Source organism: Phyllobates terribilis, unplaced genomic scaffold (genome assembly GCF_046119375.1).
Source record: "Phyllobates terribilis strain yellow unplaced genomic scaffold, ASM4611937v1 Scaffold_2__4_contigs__length_985480577, whole genome shotgun sequence".
Lineage (NCBI taxonomy): Eukaryota > Metazoa > Chordata > Amphibia > Anura > Dendrobatidae > Phyllobates > Phyllobates terribilis.
This window is the reverse complement of record NW_027362762.1, coordinates 937,890,827-937,913,710: the sequence shown is the minus strand read 5'-3', so window position 1 is coordinate 937,913,710 and position 22,884 is coordinate 937,890,827. Positions and strand designations below refer to the sequence as shown.

The 22,884-nt window shown below is 42.8% G+C and overlaps 1 protein-coding gene across 4 annotated transcripts in view; it reads left to right on the top strand.

Moving 5' to 3' along the window:
* Nucleotides 1-18,153, top strand: part of KCNJ6 (potassium inwardly rectifying channel subfamily J member 6) — a 296,106-nt gene extending 277,953 nt beyond the window's left edge. For all 4 annotated transcript variants that reach the window (XM_073668411.1, XM_073668412.1, XM_073668414.1 and 1 more), the window contains exon 3: nucleotides 7,542-18,153. In XM_073668411.1, coding sequence (XP_073524512.1) covers nucleotides 7,542-7,867 — 326 coding nt within the window. In that variant the 3' untranslated portion in view covers nucleotides 7,868-18,153. The remainder of the gene's footprint in view (nucleotides 1-7,541) is intronic.
* Nucleotides 18,154-22,884: the final 4,731 nt, after the last annotated feature.

Sequence of the window (22,884 nt, the reverse complement as noted above, 5' to 3'; positions counted from 1 at the left end):
AGGGTAGTGAAGAGATTAATGGTAATATCCCTGGTGGTATAGGGTGGCGAAGAGATTAATGGTAATATCCCTGGTGGTATAGGGTAGTGAAGAGATTAATGGTAATATCCCTGGTGGTATAGGGTAGTGAAGAGATTAATGGTAATATCCCTGGTGGTATAGGGTGTTGAAGAGATTAATGGTAATATCCCTGGTGGTATAGGGTAGTGAAGAGATTAATGGTAATATCCCTGGTGGTATAGGGTGGTGAAGAGATTAATGGTAATATCCCTGGTGGTATAGGGTAGTGAAGAGATTAATGGTAATATCCCTGGTGGTATAGGGTAGTGAAGAGATTAATGGTAATATCCCTGGTGGTATAGGATAGTGAAGAGATTAATGGTAATATCCCTGGTGGTATAGGGTAGTGAAGAGATTAATGGTAATATCCCTGGTGGTATAGGGTGTTGAAGAGATTAATGGTAATATCCCTGGTGGTATAGGGTAGTGAAGAGATTAATGGTAATATCCCTGGTGGTATAGGGTGGCGAAGAGATTAATGGTAATATCCCTGGTGGTATAGGGTAGTGAAGAGATTAATGGTAATATCCCTGGTGGTATAGGGTAGTGAAGAGATTAATGGTAATATCCCTGGTGGTATAGGATAGTGAAGAGATTAATGGTAATATCCCTGGTGGTATAGGGCAGTGAAGAGATTAATGGTAATATCCCTGGTGGTATAGGGTAGGGAAGAGATTAATGGTAATATCCCTGGTGGTATAGGGTAGTGAAGAGATTAATGGTAATATCCCTGGTGGTATAGGGCAGTAAAGAGATTAATGGTAATATCCATGGTGGTATAGGGTAGTGAAGAGATTAATGGTAATATCCCTGGTGGTATAGGGCAGTGAAGAGATTAATGGTAATATCCCTGGTGGTATAGGGTAGGGAAGAGATTAATGGTAATATCCCTGGTGGTATAGGGTAGTGAAGAGATTAATGGTAATATCCCTGGTGGTATAGGGCAGTGAAGAGATTAATGGTAATATCCCTGGTGGTATAGGGCAGTGAAGAGATTAATGGTAATATCCATGGTGGTATAGGGCAGTAAAGAGATTAATGGTAATATCCATGGTGGTATAGGGTAGTGAAGAGATTAATGGTAATATCCCTGGTGGTATAGGGCAGTGAAGAGATTAATGGTAATATCCCTGGTGGTATAGGGCAGTGAAGAGATTAATGGTAATATCCCTGGTGGTATAGGGTAGTGAAGAGATTAATGGTAATATCCCTGGTGGTATAGGGCAGTGAAGAGATTAATGGTAATATCCCTGGTGGTATAGGGCAGTGAAGAGATTAATGGTAATATCCATGGTGGTATAGGGCAGTAAAGAGATTAATGGTAATATCCATGGTGGTATAGGGCAGTGAAGAGATTAATGGTAATATCCCTGGTGGTATAGGGCAGTGAAGAGATTAATGGTAATATCCCTGGTGGTATAGGGCAGTGAAGAGATTAATGGTAATATCCATGGTGGTATAGGGTAGTGAAGAGATTAATGGTAATATCCCTGGTGGTATAGGGCAGTGAAGAGATTAATGGTAATATCCCTGGTGGTATAGGGTAGCGAAGAGATTAATGGTAATATCCCTGGTGGTATAGGGCAGTGAAGAGATTAATGGTAATATCCATGGTGGTATAGGGTAGTGAAGAGATTAATGGTAATATCCCTGGTGGTATAGGGCAGTGAAGAGATTAATGGTAATATCCCTGGTGGTATAGGGTAGCGAAGAGATTAATGGTAATATCCCTGGTGGTATAGGGCAGTGAAGAGATTAATGGTAATATCCATGGTGGTATAGGGTAGTGAAGAGATTAATGATAATATCCCTGGTGGTATAGGGCAGTGAAGAGATTAATGGTAATATCCCTGGTGGTATAGGGTAGCGAAGAGATTAATGGTAATATCCCTGGTGGTATAGGGTAGCGAAGAGATTAATGGTAATATCCCTGGTGGTATAGGGCAGTGAAGAGATTAATGGTAATATCCATGGTGGTATAGGGTAGTGAAGAGATTAATGGTAATATCCATGGTGATATAGGGTGGTGAAGAGATTAATGGTAATCAGTGCCGTAACCATAAACTTCGGGGCCCCGGGGCAAAACTTCATAGTGGGGTCCCTGAACATTTCAATCACTAGAGGTTGTGCGGAGCGTGGTGAAGCTGCTACGCATTGCTGTATACAGCACACCGGCTTCACCACGTTCCACAAGAACTTTAATAGATTTTGTTGTTTATGATACAAGTTTTAGAAGTTAAATATTCAGCGAATATGTTTGGAAAATTAATAAGGTGAATAATTCCAAATATTGCACAATTTTCAAATAACTGCTATATGTTTATTAAATAGCAGCCGGGCTTGTCACAGTTTGTCACAGAGATCTTTGTGTCTGCTGAGACTGTCTCCTCTCAATGATGCTGAGAGTTGGTTACAGTCAGTGGGCACTGTGCCGGCCTCGCCAACTCTCCGTGATCTCCAGACTAACATATTGTTACACATCTTGTGCTATGAGACTCTCCAGGCCAGTGCAGGTTTCCATTCATTGACAGCTGGCAGAGCTCCTGGAAATTATTGAAATGATAGTCTCTCCTGTCCTCCGGGTGACATTGTCTGACAGGAATATAGGAGCTGGGTATTTTATGAGAAATTAAAGTATTAAAATACTATTTTTTACCATCAGTTTGGGGCCCCCTGGGTGGTTGGGGCCCCCTGGGAGGTTGGGGCCCCGGGGCAGTGCCCCGGCTGCCCCGGTTGTAGTTACGGCCCTGATGATAATATCCCTGGTGGTATAGGGTGGTGAACGGATTGATGGTAGCGTCTCTGGTGGTATAGGGTGGTGAAGGGATTGATGGTAGCGTCCCTGGTGGTATAGGGTGGTGAAGAGATTAATGGTAATATCCCTGGTGGTATAGGGTGGTGAAGGGATTGATGGTAGCGTCCCTGGTGGTATAGGGTAGTGAAGAGATTAATGGTAATATCCCTGGTGGTATAGGGCGGTGAAGAGATTAATGGTAATATCCTTGGTGGTGTAGGGTAGTGAACAGATTAATGGTAATATCCCTGGTGGTATAGGGTAGCGAAGAGATTAATGGTAATATCCCTGGTGGTATAGGGTAGTGAAAACATTAATGGTAATATTCCTGCTGGTATAGGGTGGCAAAGAGATTAATGGTAATATCCCTGGTGGTATAGGGTAGTGAAGAGATTAATGGTAATATCCCTGGTGGTATAGGGTGGTGAAGAGATTAATGGTAATATTCCTGGTGGTATAGGGTAGTGAAGAGATTAATGGTAATATCCCTGGTGGTATAGGGTAGGGAAGAGATTAATGGTAATATCCCTGGTGGTATAAGGTAGTGAAGAGATTAATGGTAATATCCCTGGTGATATAGGGTGGTGAAGAGATTAATGGTAATATCCAGGGTGGTATAGGGTGGTGAAGAGATTAATGGTAATATCCCTGGTGGTATAGGGTAGTGAAGAGATTAATGGTAATATCCCTGGTGGTATAGGGTAGTGAAGAGATTAATGGTAATATCCCTGGTGGTATAGGGTAGGGAAGAGATTAATGGTAATATCCCTGGTGGTATAGGGTAGTGAAGAGATTAATGGTAATATCCCTGGTGGTATAGGGTGGTGAAGAGATTAATGGTAATATTCCTGGTGGTATAGGGTAGTAAAGAGATTAATGGTAATATCCCTGGTGGTATAGGGTAGTGAACAGATTAATGGTAATATCCCTGGTGATATAGGGTAGTGAAAAGATTAATGGTAATATCCCTGGTGGTATAGGGTGGTGAAGAGATTAATGGTAATATCCCTGGTGGTATAGGGTAGTGAAGAGATTAATGGTAATATCCCTGGTGGTATAGGGTAGGGAAGAGATTAATGGTAATATCCCTGGTGGTATAGGGTAGGGAAGAGATTAATGGTAATGTCCCTGGTGGTATAGGGTAGGGAAGAGATTAATGGTAATATCCCTGGTGGTATAGGGTAGCGAAGAGATTAATGGTAATATCCCTGGTGGTATAGAGTAGTGAAGAGATTAATGGTAATATCCCTGGTGGTATAGGGCAGCGAAGAGATTAATGGTAATATCCCTGGTGGTATAGGGTAGTGAAGAGATTAATGGTAATATCCCTGGTGGTATAGGGTAGCGAAGAGATTAATGGTAATATCCCTGGTGGTATAGGGTAGTGAAGAGATTAATGGTAACATCCCTGGTGGTATAGGGTAGTAAAGAGATTAATGGTAATATCCCTGGTGGTATAGGGTAGTGAAGAGATTAATGGTAATATCCCTGGTGGTATAGGGTGGTGAAGAGATTAATGGTAATATCCCTGGTGGTATAGGGTAGTGAAGAGATTAATGGTAATATCCCTGGTGGTATAGGGTAGTGAACAGATTAATGGTAATATCCCTGGTGGTATAGGGCAGTAAAGAGATTAATGGTAATATCCATGGTGGTATAGGGTAGTGAAGAGATTAATGGTAATATCCCTGGTGGTATAGGGCAGTGAAGAGATTAATGGTAATATCCATGGTGGTATAGGGCAGTAAAGAGATTAATGGTAATATCCATGGTGGTATAGGGTAGTGAAGAGATTAATGGTAATATCCCTGGTGGTATAGGGTAGTGAAGAGATTAATGGTAATATCCCTGGTGGTATAGGGCAGTGAAGAGATTAATGGTAATATCCATGGTGGTATAGGGTAGTGAAGAGATTAATGGTAATATCCATGGTGGTATAGGGCAGTGCAGAGATTAATGGTAATATCCCTGGTGGTATAGGGTAGTGAAGAGATTAATGGTAATATCCCTGGTGGTATAGGGCAGTGAAGAGATTAATGGTAATATCCATGGTGGTATAGGGCAGTGCAGAGATTAATGGTAATATCCCTGGTGGTATAGGGTGGTGAAGAGATTAATGGTAATATCCCTGGTGGTATAGGGCAGTGAAGAGATTAATGGTAATATCCATGGTGGTATAGGGTAGTGAAGAGATTAATGGTAATATCCCTGGTGGTATAGGGCAGTGCAGAGATTAATGGTAATATCCCTGGTGGTATAGGGCAGTGAAGAGATTAATGGTAATATCCATGGTGGTATAGGGTAGTGAAGAGATTAATGGTAATATCCATGGTGATATAGGGTAGTGAAGAGATTAATGGTAATATCCCTGGTGGTATAGGGCAGTGAAGAGATTAATGGTAATATCCATGGTGGTATAGGGTAGTGAAGAGATTAATGGTAATATCCATGGTGATATAGGGTGGTGAAGAGATTAATGGTAATCAGTGCCGTAACCATAAACTTCGGGGCCCCGGGGCAAAACTTCATAGTGGGGCCCCTGAACATTTCAATCACTAGAGGTTGTGTGGAGCGTGGTGAAGCTGCTACGCATTGCTGTATACAGCACACAGGCTTCACCACGTTCCACAAGAACTTTAATAGATTTTGTTGTTTATGATACAAGTTTTAGAAGTTAAATATTCAGTGAATGTTTGGAAAATTAATAAGGTGAATAATTCCAAATATTGCACAATTTTCAAATAACTGCTATATGTTTATTAAATAGCAGCCGGGCTTGTCACAGTTTGTCACAGAGATCTTTGTGTCTGCTGAGACTGTCTCCTCTCAATGATGCTGAGAGTTGGTTACAGTCAGTGGGCACTGTGCCGGCCTCGCCAACTCTCTGTGATCTCCAGACTAACATATTGTTACACATCTTGTGCTATGAGACTCTCCAGGCCAGTGAAGGTTTCCATTCATTGACAGCTGGCAGAGCTCCTGGAAATTATTGAAATGATAGTCTCTCCTCTCCTCCGGGTGACAGGAATATAGGAGCTGGGTATTTTATGAGAAATTAAAGTATTAAAATAACATTTTTTACCATCAGTTTGGGGCCCCCTGGGTGGTTGGGGCCCCCTGAGTGGTTGGGACCCCCTGGGTGGTTGGGGCCCCGGGGCAGTGCCCCTGCTGCCCCGGTTGTAGTTACATCCCTGGTGGTATAGGGTTGTGAAGGGATTGATGGTAGCGTCTCTGGTGGTATAGGGTGGTGAAGGGATTGATGGTAGCGTCCCTCGTGGTATAGGGTGGTGAAGGGATTGATGGTAGCGTCCCTGGTGGTATAAGGTGTTGAAGGGATTGATGGTAGCGTCCCTGGTGGTCTAGCAGCGTGTTTTGAGGTTATTACGTTCAGCTTTCACTTCCTCTAGGCCGGACGGTGCAGGGGGAGAAGTGGTGACCTGACAATTGCCCCATGAGGACCCTCCCTGGACACTGGTGTAGACTCTCTACTTTGCAGGGACTGAATAAAGCTTTGGGTGTCTAAGTCCGGCACCGTAACGGGGCCTATTCTCTTCTAAGGTCACCATTGAATATGATAATTCTAGGGGAGAGCAGAACAATAATTATTTAGGGTTGGATCTGCGCCGAGTTGTGCGATCAGATGGCAGGTCTGTGGGAGGTAAGACAAGCTGCTTGTCCGTGGGTTTTGTCTCAGCATTTTGCAGCGCTTTATCTTTACGCTCGCTGCACAGAATCAGCTCCAAATGGGTTTTTTCACAAGATTTTACAAATGGAACAGGTTTCACTAAAGCGGCTGATAGGAAACTGACGGCAGCTCTCTGGCCGGTCCCAACGTCGACTGTGAGAGCCAGATGCTGCGGAGTCATAATGCAGAATGGGATAATGATACATGTACTAGACTCCCTCCACTCAGGGTTTATTCCCAAGGACAAAGCTAATTTGAGACAGGATTTTACTGGAGTTAAAAAAAAAAATAGCATAAAAGAGAAATAACCAATACTCCACTGGCAACCTTCCCCGCTGCCCCAGTGGTCCCGGGCGGTCTTTGTTTACTTCCCAGCAGTCATGGAGTCACATACATCCGCATGGCATGGCCACTGCTGCAGTGCTGCTTATTGCTTGAGGTCAGTGATTGGCTGCAGCGGTCTTATGAATGTCTATGACATCATCACTGCAGGGGAGTAAATAGAGACCAGCGGGAACCACCAGAGCACAGGCCCTAAAGCAGCAGGTGATTGACCAGTTGAATATTAGTAATTTTTTCATTTTATTGCATTTCCTTCTGTTAGATAACCTCTTTAAAGGGGGCTTCTAATGTTATAAAGTGACGGATATGTTTCCGCTGCACTTCCAGCTTTCTTACTGTATATAGAGGTGTTATCAGTCATTGTACAGGAGGAGGAGGTGAGATGTGATATCGCCTATTATGAATGGTGGGGAGCCTGTGTCATCCAATGTTTATAGAGGGGTTATCTTTCATTGTAGTCCTGCCTGTGATGATAATGATAATGCTGGAAAGTCATGAGTATAGAACAGGCCTAGTGGCCTGCCTAGTACTGCCTGTGATGATAATGAGAATACTGGAAATTCATCTTTATAGAACAGGTTTAATGGTCTGCCTAGTCCTGCCTGTGATAAGAAGAATGTGTAATATTTAATTTTTTATTTTTCATGTATTTTTCATTAGGTATGACCTGTCAAGCTCGAAGCTCTTACGTCACATCAGAAATCCAGTGGGGCCATCGATTCACACCTGTCCTCACCCTTGAAGACGGGTTTTACGAAGTGGACTACAACAGCTTTCACGACACCTACGAGACCAACACGCCGTCCTGCAGCGCCAAAGACCTGGCGGAGATGATCACCAAGGCGGAAATGCCGCTGAGCTGGTCGGTGTCGAGCAAACTCAACCAGCATCCGGAACTGGTCAACGAAAACGGAGAGAAGAACCCCGAGGATCAGACAGAGAGGAACGGAGACGTGACCAACATGGAAAACGAGTCGAAGGTGTAAAGCCATTATATGTGTGGTCTCTGATATTTAAGGTCTACACACTGCTGGTGTGATCCACACTGAGATGTGTGAGAGGTTACTACAACCTCCGGTCTGGACAACCTTCAAGGGTCCAGGTTACTGGGAATTGCTAAATGAAATGCACACGCTCTTATTGTGGTTTGTACATGACCCATTCTTGATGGTTCTTGACCTTCTTGGGATTAGAAGGGGATTTTACATCCAACGTAAAAACAAAAACATCAGTTTATGGCCAGGAAAAATAAAAAAAAAAGATCTATCCATTCATAGGTACACTGTACATATGCCTTATATATGATGACATATTGTTAATAAACCCAGCATGTACAAAGGAATGACTTCATGTACATAGATGTGTCATTAATGTAGGCTCCGAAATTCTAGGAACAAGACGATGCAAAAAAAAAAAAAACTTACTGCTTTCTTTTGTAAAGTCATCTAAACATATTTTTCTTTCCTCATTTACATCTGATCGAATATAAAGATTTTCCATCTATTCTTCACTTTACCAGACTGGCAGCTATAGCAAGTACCTCGATAAATCTTCACTTACGAAATCTAATAAAGCCATAGACCAGATGACATAAAAGGGACAACCCGATAAGACCTCGGGTGCCAAACAAGCCATCACACTGTTCTATTTTTTTAGTGATTTACGTCCAATAATGTCCAACCAAGATTCACCGGGGGTTCAGAGGGTTTAAGGATCTATGTCCTGGAACCTTGAAACAGATCATTTCCCATTGGGAATTTAATAAAAAGCAGAATCTCTCTAAGGATGGAGCTTGGTCCACAAATTTTGTTATCCAATGCAAAATCAGCAAAGCCCACTCACCCCCTACACATACCATTTGCCATTTCTAATACTTGTATCTTTCTTTGTGTCAAATGGTCCACTGAGCCCCCTTAGGGAGCAGGACTAAGTCGCAATGGCTACCTCTGCTCTACTACCCTTGCATTAGTCTAAAGTATATTGATCCACCAGTCCAACATGAAGAATGTACTGAAAGTTTTGTGTCGTTTTTTTTTTTTCATTTACTTAAATTTACGATGTAGCATAAAAAAAGAAAAGCATTCTAGAGCCTTGAAGGTTTCTTCAAGTGGAATCCTCTTCAGGAAACCCTCCTTTTTGGGAAAAGTTTTACTTTTCCTAAAGCAGTTTTGAAGAGTTTTGGAAAAATAAATTCCATCAGTATCCGCCTCAAAGAAGTGACATGCAGACTTTTTTTTTCCCACTTGGGCGTTTTTCAAAACCTTTTCAGGAAAACAAAACTCTGAAAAAACTCCTCAAATGAAAAGTAGATTTCCCAAAGAAATGTAGTTCTTGAGTAATATTTTGGAAAGGATCTGTTCTAAAAAAAAATCCTCAAAAGGTCCATCTGCATAGCCTAAAGGAGAGAGACATATCTGAAACTTAACATTTAGTCTATAAATGTCACTTAACTATCATAAAAGGAAGCCCAAAGTTGAGAGCTTCACCCAAGACCAGATATCCATCACCGATTTTGGAGTTATTGTTTCACTCCTACGTCAGGTTTGACTTGAGGGTCATTAAAGTTATGCATCATGATGGGGGGGGGGGTCCTCCAAGCCAGTGCCTAGTGTTTGTAAGATATGCCAATTGATGGTTTTCATTTAGGCATTCAATAGAGACAAACAATATGCAACTTTCCATTGGCTCCATTGCTTTCATGAGTTTGAGTTGTGTATGATTTCTGGTCAAGGCATTATAGAACAAGGCAAGTGAAGGTGTGAGATTAAGGGGGGTGTCAGCAAGACAACCCATGTCTTTATACCATACTAGGGAGGGCCCCTCAGTTATTATACGGAAGTCATACGAAAACTAGAGTTTGCACCAATCGATTCGAACGACCCTATATGCACTGCCTCCCTCCCATCTTCTGCCACCTGTAACCTCTGTATCCCCATCTTCTGCCCAGTGTATCCTCTGTCACCCTATCTTCTGCCACCTGTAACTACCCATCTTCTACTCACTGTATCCTGTCTCCCCCCATCTTCTGACTACTGTATCCTGTCTCCCCCGTCTTCTGCCCCCTGTATCCTCTGTCTACCCCTCATCTTCTGCCCCTTGTATCCTTTGTCTCCCCCATCTTCTGCCACCTGTATTCTATGTCTCCCCCCATCTACCCTCTGTCTGTCCCTATCTTCTGCCCACTGTGTACAGGTATCTCCCTCCATCTTCTGCCTATTGTATCATGTGTCCGACATCTTCTGCCCCGTATCCTCTGTCTACCCCCCATCTTCTGCTCCCTTTATCCTTTCTCTCCCCCTATCTTTTGCCCTCTGTATCCTATCTATCCCACCATCTTCGGCCCCCACCCCCCCACGTATCCTGTGTCTCCCTCCCCATCTTTTACCCCCTGAATCCTGGCCTGGCGCAACATCACATGTGCATATCGCAGCAACGATTATGCTGCACCAGGCTGGCTAATCAAAAGAAAAGTCTTGGGTGCCGTCAGATAAGAGACAGTTCTAACGGCTTCCGTCTAACCGACACAGATTACCGATACACTCTGTTGTGCAAATCGATTCGCACCAACTCTAGTGAGAATTTGTCCTGTTTTGTGGACCCACCTCATTATATATGTTACAAGGTGGTCCATTAGATTGAATGTCAGGCATGTAGTAGTACAATGCTTGGCTGGACCATACCACCCCTGACCGGGGATCCAGGACCTATTTTTCCATATTGGTATTCTGTTACGTTATTTTTCATTAACCACTTCTTAGAAATAATTTACCGCAAAATCCTCTTGGGATGATTGGCCCACGATAGACCTGACTACTTGATTATGCACGCTACTAATATTCATTAAGAAGTAATTACTCCAACCTCTGGGGTATGTTGACCAAAGCAGTGGTTGCAGAACTGTCTATCAGCTCTATCCAACATGGATGACATCATGCTGTGCACACAGCTGACGGCTGCTGCTGAATGTGCATTTCCTGCAATTTAATAAGACTTACAGCTTTCTTTCTCAATTTACTGTTGGAACGTCAGCTGTGAAGCACAAACCGCTGCTTCAATGAGGGAAATTCTGTGCAGGCCTAGAAAAATGGGAGATATTTTCAGTGGACAATATCCACGGGCAGCTGTTCAATGGCAAATTTATCCCTGATTTTACCAGGCGCTTAGAGAGTAAAATCCTTACTGAAAATCCGCAGCATAAATTGTCATGCTATGGATATTTGCATTGCAATCAATTTCGGTGCAGAAGCAGTGTGGGTTTCTCATGCAGATTTGGCAAAATCTGATCTACAATGTTGCTTCTGCAAAGTGCCGCACATTCTCCTTGGGTGATCATACTCTTGCTATTTAAGCAGGTGGGATAATAAATTATAGGGTTCCGTTATTATTGCTTTTACTCCAATTATTTTGAGTAAAATGCACCCTTTTTTAGCTTTTTTATGGTGTGCGCCAATATTATTAATATTAAGCATTCCATATAGCGGCTTTTTGAAAAATTGCAAAATGACTCCAGTAGAGGTATTTTGTTAAAAAAAATGCTCCAAATTAAATAAATATTGTGCTACAATTTGCAAATTTGATTCGAAACTTAATGGGACCCGATTCATTATTGCATTTTTTTTTTGTGTTGTTTTTTCATTTACGTCTTTTGATCTACGCCTTTTTTTTAAGTCTATTTTATATGTTTACGCAGAGAAAATGTTTATGTCTGGAATGACTTCATGTACGTCTCAATTTGTTTTTCCGCAAATTTTGCAACATTCTAGCAGATCATGAAACTTTTTTGGGGGCTAAAAGTTGTAACTTTTTGCACTAAAAAGTTGTAATAAAGGTAAAATAGTAAATGGGAAAAATTAGTAGGATTTTTTTTTTTTATTTCAGAAATCATGTGTGTCATTTTGAAGAATTTGCCACAAAAAAAGTCAATGAATACCACAAGATTCTTTATTTTTAATTCAGATTTTTTTTTTTTTTAAATCTAATCTCTGATTCACATCTAATTTATTCTAAAAAAAAGATAGCAAACACAGTCAGATAGTGCCAAGATTTTCACATATTTTTGTATTAGCAAGTGTCCATTTTCAAGCCATAGCCACCCAATGTAGAGCGGTTTACACTAATTTAAGGGCTAATTCTGCATGGTCGGGAATGGTGAAAATTCTCTGTGCAATACTCACCAAAATTTGATCCAGTGAAATGTAAATCGGTGACCCACCAATCTATACTTTCATTGGTACTTTTCACATTTCCCGGACATAGTATTCTTTACCATTTGGCAGGGAAAATATTCCATAAATTATATTAAGACATTTAAAATACTCTCTTGTACCCTCCCCATTTCTCTTTAGTCAAGTTCTTGACTTCCTGCACGTTGGGTATGCATCGATATATGCACTGAAGTGGTCACAGGAAGTTATATTTGCTATGTAGTGCAGTGCCTCTCTGTGCAGCACAGACTTGTTTTAGACCTATAATACTCGCAAAACAGGAATCATATTCAACCATAATAGATTAGACTTAAATAGGACCTGTCACCAGGTCAAAAATGTAAAATTTCTGCTATTGTTTAAATTCTGCTGTTCGTTCTCCTGAGTAATCCATTTTTCGTTTTTTTTTTTAAATCCGACATACGGTTTCAGAGATATTGGCCTTTTTGTTAAGGGGCGTGGCTCATAAGATCCTCTAGGGCATGTCTGCATTATTTCCCTGGGAGCCACGCCTCCTTGAAAAAACCTTAAAATGTCACAGTAACTAAAAAGACCTATATCTCTGGAACCATATGGCGGATTTAAAAACTACGGAAAAAAAATAATATTCATGGTAGCAGTAGGAATAAATTAAGAGTAAAAACAAGACACTTTTGACTGGGGCCAGTTTCTCTTTAAAGGGGTTGTTAAGGGTTAAAAAAAAAAAAGTTTTACCCTCTCTTCTACAGGTTGCGTGTGTCATTGCAGCTGCGACCTATTCACTGCAAAAGCAGAGCTGCAATACCAGGAGTAACCCATGAATAAGTGTGGCGCTGTTTTTCAGAGCCCTTTAAATTTTTATAGAGAATCCTTTAAACTCACCCCCAACCAAGACATTAATATTTGGACATTTGTAATCCTTTGCAACTCACTGGCTCAGACTTTCCATTATCGGTAAAAGATTTCAGCTCATGTCCCCATGGGAGCGACTGTAATATAATTACCTAAATTTGCATAATAATATTGGAGCCTTAAAATAATGATTCTGCCTTGTCTGGTCTAGAAGAATATTTTTACTACTTAATATTTTAAAGCAGAAAATATATCTCAGGAAAGATCCTGCGTGGGTTCGGATATATTGCACTGTGATAACGCCCCATTAATTTCACATCTATACACATCTTTCTGTCTGTGTTTACACTTGTGTATTAGGAAGTCGGACTAAGGTGTAAAAGTTTACAGAATATTTCTTTTTTTACAGAAGTTTTGAGCTACTCCATATCTGCTGCTCTTCCAGTTTACCAGCAATGACTAGATGTGGGCCTTAAAGAGTATCTGTCATCAGGTAAAAAAAGTGACCATATTTTGCTCTTATTTTATGCCCGCTGCTCCCTTGAATATTACGCTTTTTGTATTTCTAAAATCCGCCATACGGTTTCAGAGATATGGGCCTTTTTATTTAGTGCTAATTTTTATGGTCCTTACAGAAGAGGTGGAGCCAACTGGGTAATTATGCAGAGCAGCATAAAGACACGCCCTTAGAAAACCTTCTGTGCCACACCCCCTTAGTAAAGACCATAAAGCACTAAATAAAAAGGCCAATATCTCTGGAAATGTATGGCGGATTTATAAAAAAAAAAAATGGAACATTCAGGGGAGGAGTAGGAAAAAAATAAGGGCAAAAACTGGCCACTTTTGACCTGATGGTAGGTCGTCTTTAAGGACCCTTTAAACAAAACGAGACAGCACTACCTAAAAATTGATGCCAAATCTTTGGTGCTAATTTTTGTGGTGACCAAATCGATCCGTAACAAATCAAAATTGCTACGAATTTTTCCCCCAAAATTTGTGTTCTGGTGAACCCAAAATATTTGGGGATTCAGCTTGCACAAATCCTAGCTGGCTGCCATTTTGCTGTCTTCTTTGGAGGGCCAGATAGGGGTTAAAATAATAAAATACATTTTGTTTACTTGTCCAAGTCCCTCACTTGTCCTTATGCCGTCTGCACTGTTGCAGCCCTTAAGTCCTCTGTGAGGGTCTTTGGTTTGTCGGTGGGGAGCGAAATGGTTGGGGGAGGTGACGTCCTATTAAAGTGTCCCGAGCATTCATACATTTGTCACTTACCATGTGTATCTGTGATTCATTTTATTTCATAGGATAACCCCTTTAGTGAGCAGGCCCAGAGGTGTAACTTGAAGCTCCTGAGCCCCAACGCACCCTTTGTCAGGGCAACTAATCACTGTGTGCCACTTGTTATACCGCTGAACAGGCATTGTTAAAGTCATTAAATACAAGCTAAATGCCTTACTTCACCACAGGGTCCCTACTAGGTCTTGGGTGGGTGAGGTTAAAGAAGACAGTTAGAGTCTCTCTGGGCAAGTTCAGAGGAAAAAGTGTTACTTCCTATTCCAGGTGGAACATTCATCCAAATTTGGAGATGAGACAAATTTGATTTCATCATGGGCCTTAATCAGGGTTTGTCCCTCACCCGGTTTGGGGCAGGGCTCCAATTCTATATATGGGCTACTTTATAAGGACTACTGGTGCGAATAACTACATTGGGCCCAGGTATCAGAACTGACCATAAGTGAGGACGTGAATCCTTGTTGCCTATAGCAACCGTCAGTGACTACTTTTATTTCTCCAGTAGTGTTGAATGGTTGCTATGGTCAACAAGACCACCGAGACCGTCCCAAGCAACAAAGTTTGGAACGATTATCCACCAATTTAGGTGTGTTTATAGCCTCGAGATATATATATATATATATATATATATACTGTATATATTTATCCGGCCTCTATTTTTTATTCAGAATCGTCATTTTTCAAAAATGAGTTGAGGTAAATAATGCCGCCATATATATTTCTTCGCAAGTTTACATAATTACTAAGGGGAGGATGGCGGCCTATCTGTTTTCCATTCTGAATAAGCCAAGGATATGTACAGTCACACGGATTATAATGTACAGTTATAATTTACAGGCACGCAAGAAGGTTCCCTCTATTTTTTTTGTTAAAAAATAAATAATACCGTAAGGATAAATGTACCGTAGGAAGTGGTGGGAACCATCATTATGCATCGGAAGGGAAATGGCTGCTAAAAACTTAAATACTGACTCTATGTATTATTTCCTTTTCCTGCATGTGGACGAGTCACAATATCTTATATTCTTGTATGCGTCTGTATAACGAATCACCGCTGATCCGGCTACCGTACGGCTGTAATTGTGCAACACTGGGATGCGTGTGGTGGTGGTGGGGATGGCAGCCATTTTGTGGCCTGAAGCAATACTAATTAGAATCATTGCCAGAGATGCAGAGGCGGCCATTTTGTCTGCTGAGCCATTCTTGTGCCTGGGACCGAGTGACATCACTGAGTTTTGAGGTAAAAGGTGATGTCACGACCCAGATTAGCGCTAAAGTAGCATCGGACATTTTGTCGTTCCGTTTTGTCTTCTGTTTTCTGTATATTTAAAAGTATTGGAATCACTAATATCTGATATTTTAAAGGTTTTCTCGAGGATTAAAAAAAAAAACAGCGCCACTCTTGTCTGTGGGCAATGTATGGTATTGCTGCATATACACTTACTGAATGAGGGCAAGAGTTATGCCATTTCTTCTAATCCTGGTTAGATAGGATTCTTTTCTGTTCAAGCCTAACTTAACTAAAAAATACTTCATATAGGGGGTTAACTATACACAGTGCAAAGGCGGACGTCGCTTCCAGGTCATGGTGCCTTATCGGGCCCAAAAAGTTAACTATAACATTAAAAATGATGCTGTGACCTAAAGGGTTTAGCTAGCTACTTAAATAGGAAAGGATTATTTTCTGTTAAAGCCTAACTCACCTAAAAATACTTCATATAGAGGTATAACTATACACAGTGCAAAGGCGGACGTCGCACCCAGGTCATGGTGCCCTATCGGGCCAAAAAAAGTTAACTATAACATTAAAAATTATGCTGTGACCTAAAGGGTTTAGCTAGCTGCTTAAATAGGAAAGGATTATTTTCTGTTAAAGCCTAACTCACCTAAAAATACTTTGTATAGAGGAATAACTATACACAGTGCAAAGGCGGACATCGCACCCAGGTCATGGTGCCTTATCGGGCCCAAAAAGTTAACTATAACATTAAAAATGATGCTGTGACCTAAAGGGTTTAGCTAGCTGCTTAAATAGGAAAGGATTATTTTCTGTTAAAGCCTAACTCACCTAAAAATACTTCATATAGAGGTATAACTATACACAGTGCAAAGGCGGACGTCGCACCCAGGTCATGGTGCCTTATCGGGCCAAAAAAGTTAACTTTAACATTAAAAATTATGCTGTGACCTAAAGGGTTTAGCTAGCTGCTTAAATAGGAAAGGATTATTTTCTGTTAAAGCCTAACTCACCTAAAAATACTTCATATAGAAGTATAACTATACACAGTGCAAAGGTGGACGTCGCACCCAGGTCATGGTGCCTTATCGGGCCCAAAAAGTTAACTATAACATTAAAAATTATGCTGTGACCTAAAGGGTTTAGCTAGCTGTTTAGCTAGGAAAGGATTCTTTTCTGTTAAAGCCTAACTCACCTAAAAATACTTTGTATAGAGGAATAACTATAGACAGTGCAGGGGCTAAAGTGGACCTAGGTTCAGATGCCTGACAGAGTCCAAAAATTGTTTTTATCTATGAGATTAAAGATTAATCTCTGGAGGGTTTAAGATAAATGATTACTTGAGAAAGGATTATTTTTTGTTAAAGCCTAGCTCCACTGAAATTACATCATATAGGGGTATAACTATACACGGTGCAGAGGCTAAAGTTGCACCTAGATCCCGGTGCCTTAGAAAGCTAAAAAAAAAAATTACAGATTACGCTGTTCCCTGGAGGGTTTAGCTAGCTGCTTCAATAGGAAAGGATTCTTTTCTTTTAAAGCCTAGCTCTATTGAATATACATATTATACGGATATAACTATACCGAGTGCAGAGGCTCAAGTTGCACCTAGATCCTGGTACCTTAGAGGCCCCATAAAGTATTTTTGCCTATAAAATTAAAATTATGCTCTGCCTTTGGGAGGCTTAGCTTACTGGTGAAATCAGAAAGGATTCTTTTCTGTTAAAGCCTATCTCTAATGAAATCGTATAGCAGTATAACCAACTATACCAGGAGCAGAGGCTGAAGTCAGACATAGATCCTGGTGCCTTAGAGGGCCCATAAAATCCTTTGCTTATAAAATTAAATATTTTGCTATGCCCATAGTATAATTAGTATTCTATAACCTTACAGCTGCACTTTTTAATTTGCCAGCTATGGAGTTACACAATGACTTGACTTCCTGCTATAGAATATACTGCCTCTTCAGGCTGCACAGACTTGTTTTGGATCCCTCTCACAGTTAGCGGGAGAAGATTGCAAAAGTAATTTTAACTTGTCAAAATGAATAAAAAATAAAGACTAAGGCCCCGATTCATCAACACCGATGATATACCACCGCTCGTCATGAATTTAATGAGTGCAGTCGCCACATGGACAAATTAAAAAAAAAAATGGAGGCCTAGCAGAGATATTGTATAGGATATTCGGCTTTAAGATATTAGATTATGGTGACTCCAATATTTCTTACATCAGAGATGGGGAAAATATACAAATGAGGCCACAACAAAATGGCCGCCTCACTTTGTGTAGATGGGAGCCCTGGCTTATATAGGTTTTTTTAGTTGTTCTATGACGTAAAATGATATTGATCTGGGGACTGGGGTTCTTAGTGCTTGCAATACAATATAAACCTGGTGCATGCTCTGCCATAGCTCGCCCGGACCCCACCCAGAAATCTGTGCCGACTTGTACTCATTTTACTCTCTTGCCAAAAGATATTGGAAACAATATTCAAGAGCAATAGTCTAAGGAGACATCACCGAGGAGGCGTCAGGAAGGAGTTACCACGTGGTGACATGTTCTGCCGCTTCTCTGGACCGTCCTTTTATATTCATGTATAAATGCAGCTTCCAGGTTTTGAAAAAAATCACTGAAATATTAAAGGAGACACATTTTACATGGCTTTTTATCGATGAGAAATAAAAGTTCTTTTTTTTTGTGATGACCTAGTTGTGATCTTTGTTATTTATGTCGTCAATTCCATCTTTGGGGTTTTTTTTGGGGTTGTATTTTTTCTCATAACTCTTAGTGATTTTGGCATCAGATAGAGAAATAGATGACAATCGTTAGATCGTTAGCGTAGATAGTGGGTGGACAGTGGGGCGGCGCCCCACTCCAGGCCCACTTAACCGGTGGGGCCCACACGGAGCGACTACAGCTCTTGACTCTAATGGAAGCTAATACAGCTACACCCTGCGGTAGAGCAGATAGTTATGGGCTCCCTGCCCTACCACTCTCTGTTTTATAGGCCCCAGAGACCTGGAGCCCACCTACAGAACAGCAGGGGGGCACACGGGATATCAGGGTCCCGGCACAGGCGGCACAGTGACACGGCCACAACACTCCGCCTGTACTTGGCTACTGAATGAGCTGGAGAACTCATCAGGATTTAGGATTAGGTGAAATTGATTTTTTTTCTTATTTCACACTTTAATGGGGGGGGGGTGACTGTGTAATGATATTTTTTGGGGGATCCTGGGGGCAGGGCCGGCGTCAGCAACCGGCGCACCTGGGCAAGTGCCGGGGCCCTGAGCAGGCGGGGGGGGGCCCACTCGCCGTCGGGCACACCACTGCGCTATGGGACCCGTGAGCGGAGGAGAGCGGTGTCAGCTCCCCCCCCCCCCCCCGCTTGAACAGGGCCCCAGCAGCCAGCGGGATAATACTTACCTCTCCCCGAGCCGCCGCAGCAGGTCCGGTCTCTTCCGCGGCTGCTGTACTGTGACGTCTCAGGTCAGAGGGTGAGGTGACGTCTTTCCACCGCGCTCTCTCCTGAGCTGTCATAGCGCAGAGCCGGAAGACGCCGTTGCGCGTGAGGAGTCCAGAGCAGCGGCAGCAGGTGAGGAGAGGTGAGTATTTGATTTTTTTTTTTATTTTATGGAGGCATGGGACATTATATGGTGGGGTGGGGGGGGTGTGACATCCTGCATGGGGCATTATAAGCGAGGGGGGCGTGACATCCTGCATGGGGCATTATAAGGGAGGGGGGGTGACATCCAGCATGGGGCATTATAAGGGAGGGGGTGTGTGTGACATCCTGCATGGGGCATTATAAGGGCGGGTGACATCCTGCATGGGGCATTATGTGGGGGGAACAGCCTGCATGAGGCATTATGTGGGGGGCACAGCCTGCATGAAGCGTTATATGGGGCCAGTATCCAGTATGGAGCATTATATGGGGGCCAGCATCCTGTATGGAGCGTTATATGGGGGCCAGTATCCTGTATGGAGCGTTATATGGGGCTAGTATTCTGTATGGAGCGATTCACCGGTTTCTCAGCTTTTGTAGAATTTACTATAGATATCGCTCATGTAATGTAAGAAGTGAAATCTTTGTCCTTGTACTATATATATATTTCTCTGCGGTATCTGTGCATCATGAATTGTGGTATGTGTTAAAGAGGCCCACTGAGACTCTTTTGCCCAGGGCCCACAAAAACCTAGAGCCGGCCCTGCCCGGGGGCATTAGTCAATATAAGGGGGGAGGACAGGAGAAATCAATGGGGTACTGCAGGCCCGCTATGGGATCCGTAAGTTGGGAGATTGATTTCAGCAATATTTTCATCCTCCCCGTTTCAACGTTCAGCCTGGGCGGTCTGAGTCTCAGCACAGCAGGCACGATGACTTCATCAGATCGCTCCTACTGTATGTAGCCTCAGTCCAGAGGAATGCATCAGGGCAACAGGGCGAGGTGAGTGTTTGTTTCTAGTTCTTTTTTCTTTTTGTCAGTACTTGTGTTGGAGGGTACTGTGAGGCCTTATATTGTGTGGGAGACTGTGGGGGCTTAATACTGTTGGTGCATCCTACTGTCTGGGGGAACTATGGGAGCTTCCTACTGTGTGCGGGGCATTGTGGGGACATGATACTGTTTTGGGATCACGGAGGGGAGCATCATTTTCTGGAGTCTCTATGGGGTCAGCATACTGTAGGGTCAAAATTTGAGGGAGAAAATCACTGTGGCAGCAGTTAAGGGCTTCAATGGGGGTAACATTTCTCTGTATGTGTCGCTATACATATCTTCTCCCTGTCTTTAAAAGTTGGGAGATAAGCCCTTTTTTGTGACTGCACCTATGCACTATGATCTCGCTTCGACAATTACTTTATTTTTGGGGTGGAACGTGGGGGGGACCCAATCTGGACTTTTGTTGCGGGGTCCTATGGTTTCTATGTATACCCCTGGAGGACATTATTAGTTTCTGTGGAGCTGAGGGGGCATTATGATTGCACTTGGATAATAATTAATTGTTAAGGGGACATTACTGCTTTGTTGGGACACTTGGGGTAATATTAATTGTTAAATGGGAACTAAAGGGGCATGATGACTTTATAGGGAGAACACAGGTAATTATAAGAAGTGCACACAGCGGGCATTATTACTTATTAGGGGGCAAAAAGCAATGCGATTACTTTATAGGGTGCACACATGCTATTATTTTGTGATTACTTTTTAGGATGCAAATGGGACAAAAATAAAAACAAACTGCATTTCTTATTTTTAGGGAGCAATTTTCCCATCAGGAGAGCACAAAGGAGGCATTATTACTACATAAGAGGCACACAGGTGGGCATTTCTGGCGCCCCATTTCTACTATATGGGGCGCTAAGAGTTGCACTGTTCCTACATAATATAGCAAGTGCAGCAATAATTATTATTATTATTATTTATTATTATTATAGCGCCATTTATTCCATGGCGCTTTACATGTGAAAAAGGGGTATAATACAAGAACAATTACAATAATCTTGAACACAATGTGACAGCGACTGGTACAGGAGGAGCTAGGAACCTGCCCGCGAGGGCTCACAATCTACGAGGGATGGGTGAGGATACAGTAGGTGAGGGTAGAGCTGGTCATGCAGTGGTATGGTGGAGCGGTGGTTACTGCAGGCTGTAGGCTTGTCGGAAGAGGTGGGTCTTCAGGTTCCTTTTGAAGGTTTCCACGGTAGGCGAGAGTCTGATACGTTGGGGTAAAGAGTTCCAGAGTAGGGGGGAAGCACGGGAGAAATCTTGTATGCGATTGTGGGAGGAGGAGATAAGAGGGGAGTAGAGAAGGAGATCTTGTGAGGATCGGAGGTTGCGTGCAGGTAAGTACCGGGAGACTAGGTCGCAGATATATGGGGGAGACAGGTTGTGGCTTTGTATACCATGGTTAGGGTTTTGAACTGGAGTCTCTGAGCAATGGGGAGCCAGTGAAGTGATTGACAGAGAGGAGAGGCCGGGGAATTGAGGGGGGACAGGTTGATTTGTCGAGCCGCAGAGTTTAGGATAGATTGGAGGGGTGCGAGAGTGTTAGAGGGGAGGCCACAGAGCAGGAGGTTGCAGTAGTCAAGGCGGGAGATGATGAGGGCGTGCACTAGTGTTTTTGCAGATTCATGGCTGAGGAATGTGCGGATCCGGGAGATATTTTTGAGTTGGAGTCGGCAGGAAGTGGAAAGGGCTTGGATATGTGGTTGAAGGAGAGTTCAGAGTCCAGGGTTACCCCAAGGCAGCGAGCTTGAGGGACTGGGGAGAGTGGGTAGCCATTGACGTTGATAGATAGGTCAGTTGGGGGGGTTGAATGAGATGGCGGAAAGATGATGAATTCTGTTTTGTCCATGTTAAGTTTTAGAAATCTGGCAGAGAAGAAGGATGAAATAGCAGACAGACATTGTGGGATTTTGGTTAGTAAGGAGGTGATATCGGGTCCAGAGAGGTAGATCTGTGTGTCATCAGCATAGAGGTGATACTGAAAGCCATGAGACTCTATGAGCTGTCCCAGGCCAAAGGTGTAGATGGAGAAGAGCAGGGGTCCTAGAACTGAACCTTGGGGGACACCGACAGATAGGGGGCGAGATGAGGAGGTGGTGTGTGAGTGGGAGACACTGAATGTCCGGTCTGTTAGGTATGAGGAGATCCAGGATAGGGCCAAGTCTGTGATGCCGAGAGATGAGAGAGTCTGTAGTAAGAGGGAATGGTCCACTGTGTCAAAGGCAGATGACAGGTCTAGGAGGAGGAGGACAGAGTAGTGTCGCTTGGATTTGGCGGTTAGTAGGTCGTTGGTGACTTTAGTCAGGGTAGTTTCAGTAGAATGGTGCGGTCGGAAACCAGATTGTAGGCGGTCAAAGAGGGAGCAGGAGGAGAGGTGGGAGGACAGCTCAGAATGGACGTGTTGTTCCAGTAGTTTTGAGGCATAGGGGAGAAGTGATATGGGGCGATAGCTAGACACAGAGGATGGGTCAAGGGAGGGCTTTTTGAGGATGGGTGTGATTGAGGCATGTTTGAAGCATGAGGGGAAGACACCAGTTGTTAGTGACAGGTTGAAGAGGTGGGCTAGGGCTGGGATGAAGATAGTGGTAAGGTTTGGGATGAGGTGGGATGGGATTGGATCAAGTTTCCAGGTGGTGAGGTGTGATTTGGAGAGTAAGGAGGAAAGTTGATCTTCTGTAATGGTGGACCCTAAGGTGGTTTTGGAGGAGGAGGGTTGAGTAGGTGTGGGGAGGGGATGTGGGGGCTTTAGGCAAAAGCTTTGTCTGATGGTGTCAATCTTCTGCTTGAAGAATGAGGCAAAGTCTTCAGCTGAAATAAGAGGAGAGGGAGGAGGCACTGGGGGACGCAGGAGAGAATTGAAGGTGTTGAATAGTTGTTTGTGGTTGTGAGACAGGGAGGATATGAGAGATGCGAAGTATGTTTGTTTTGCTG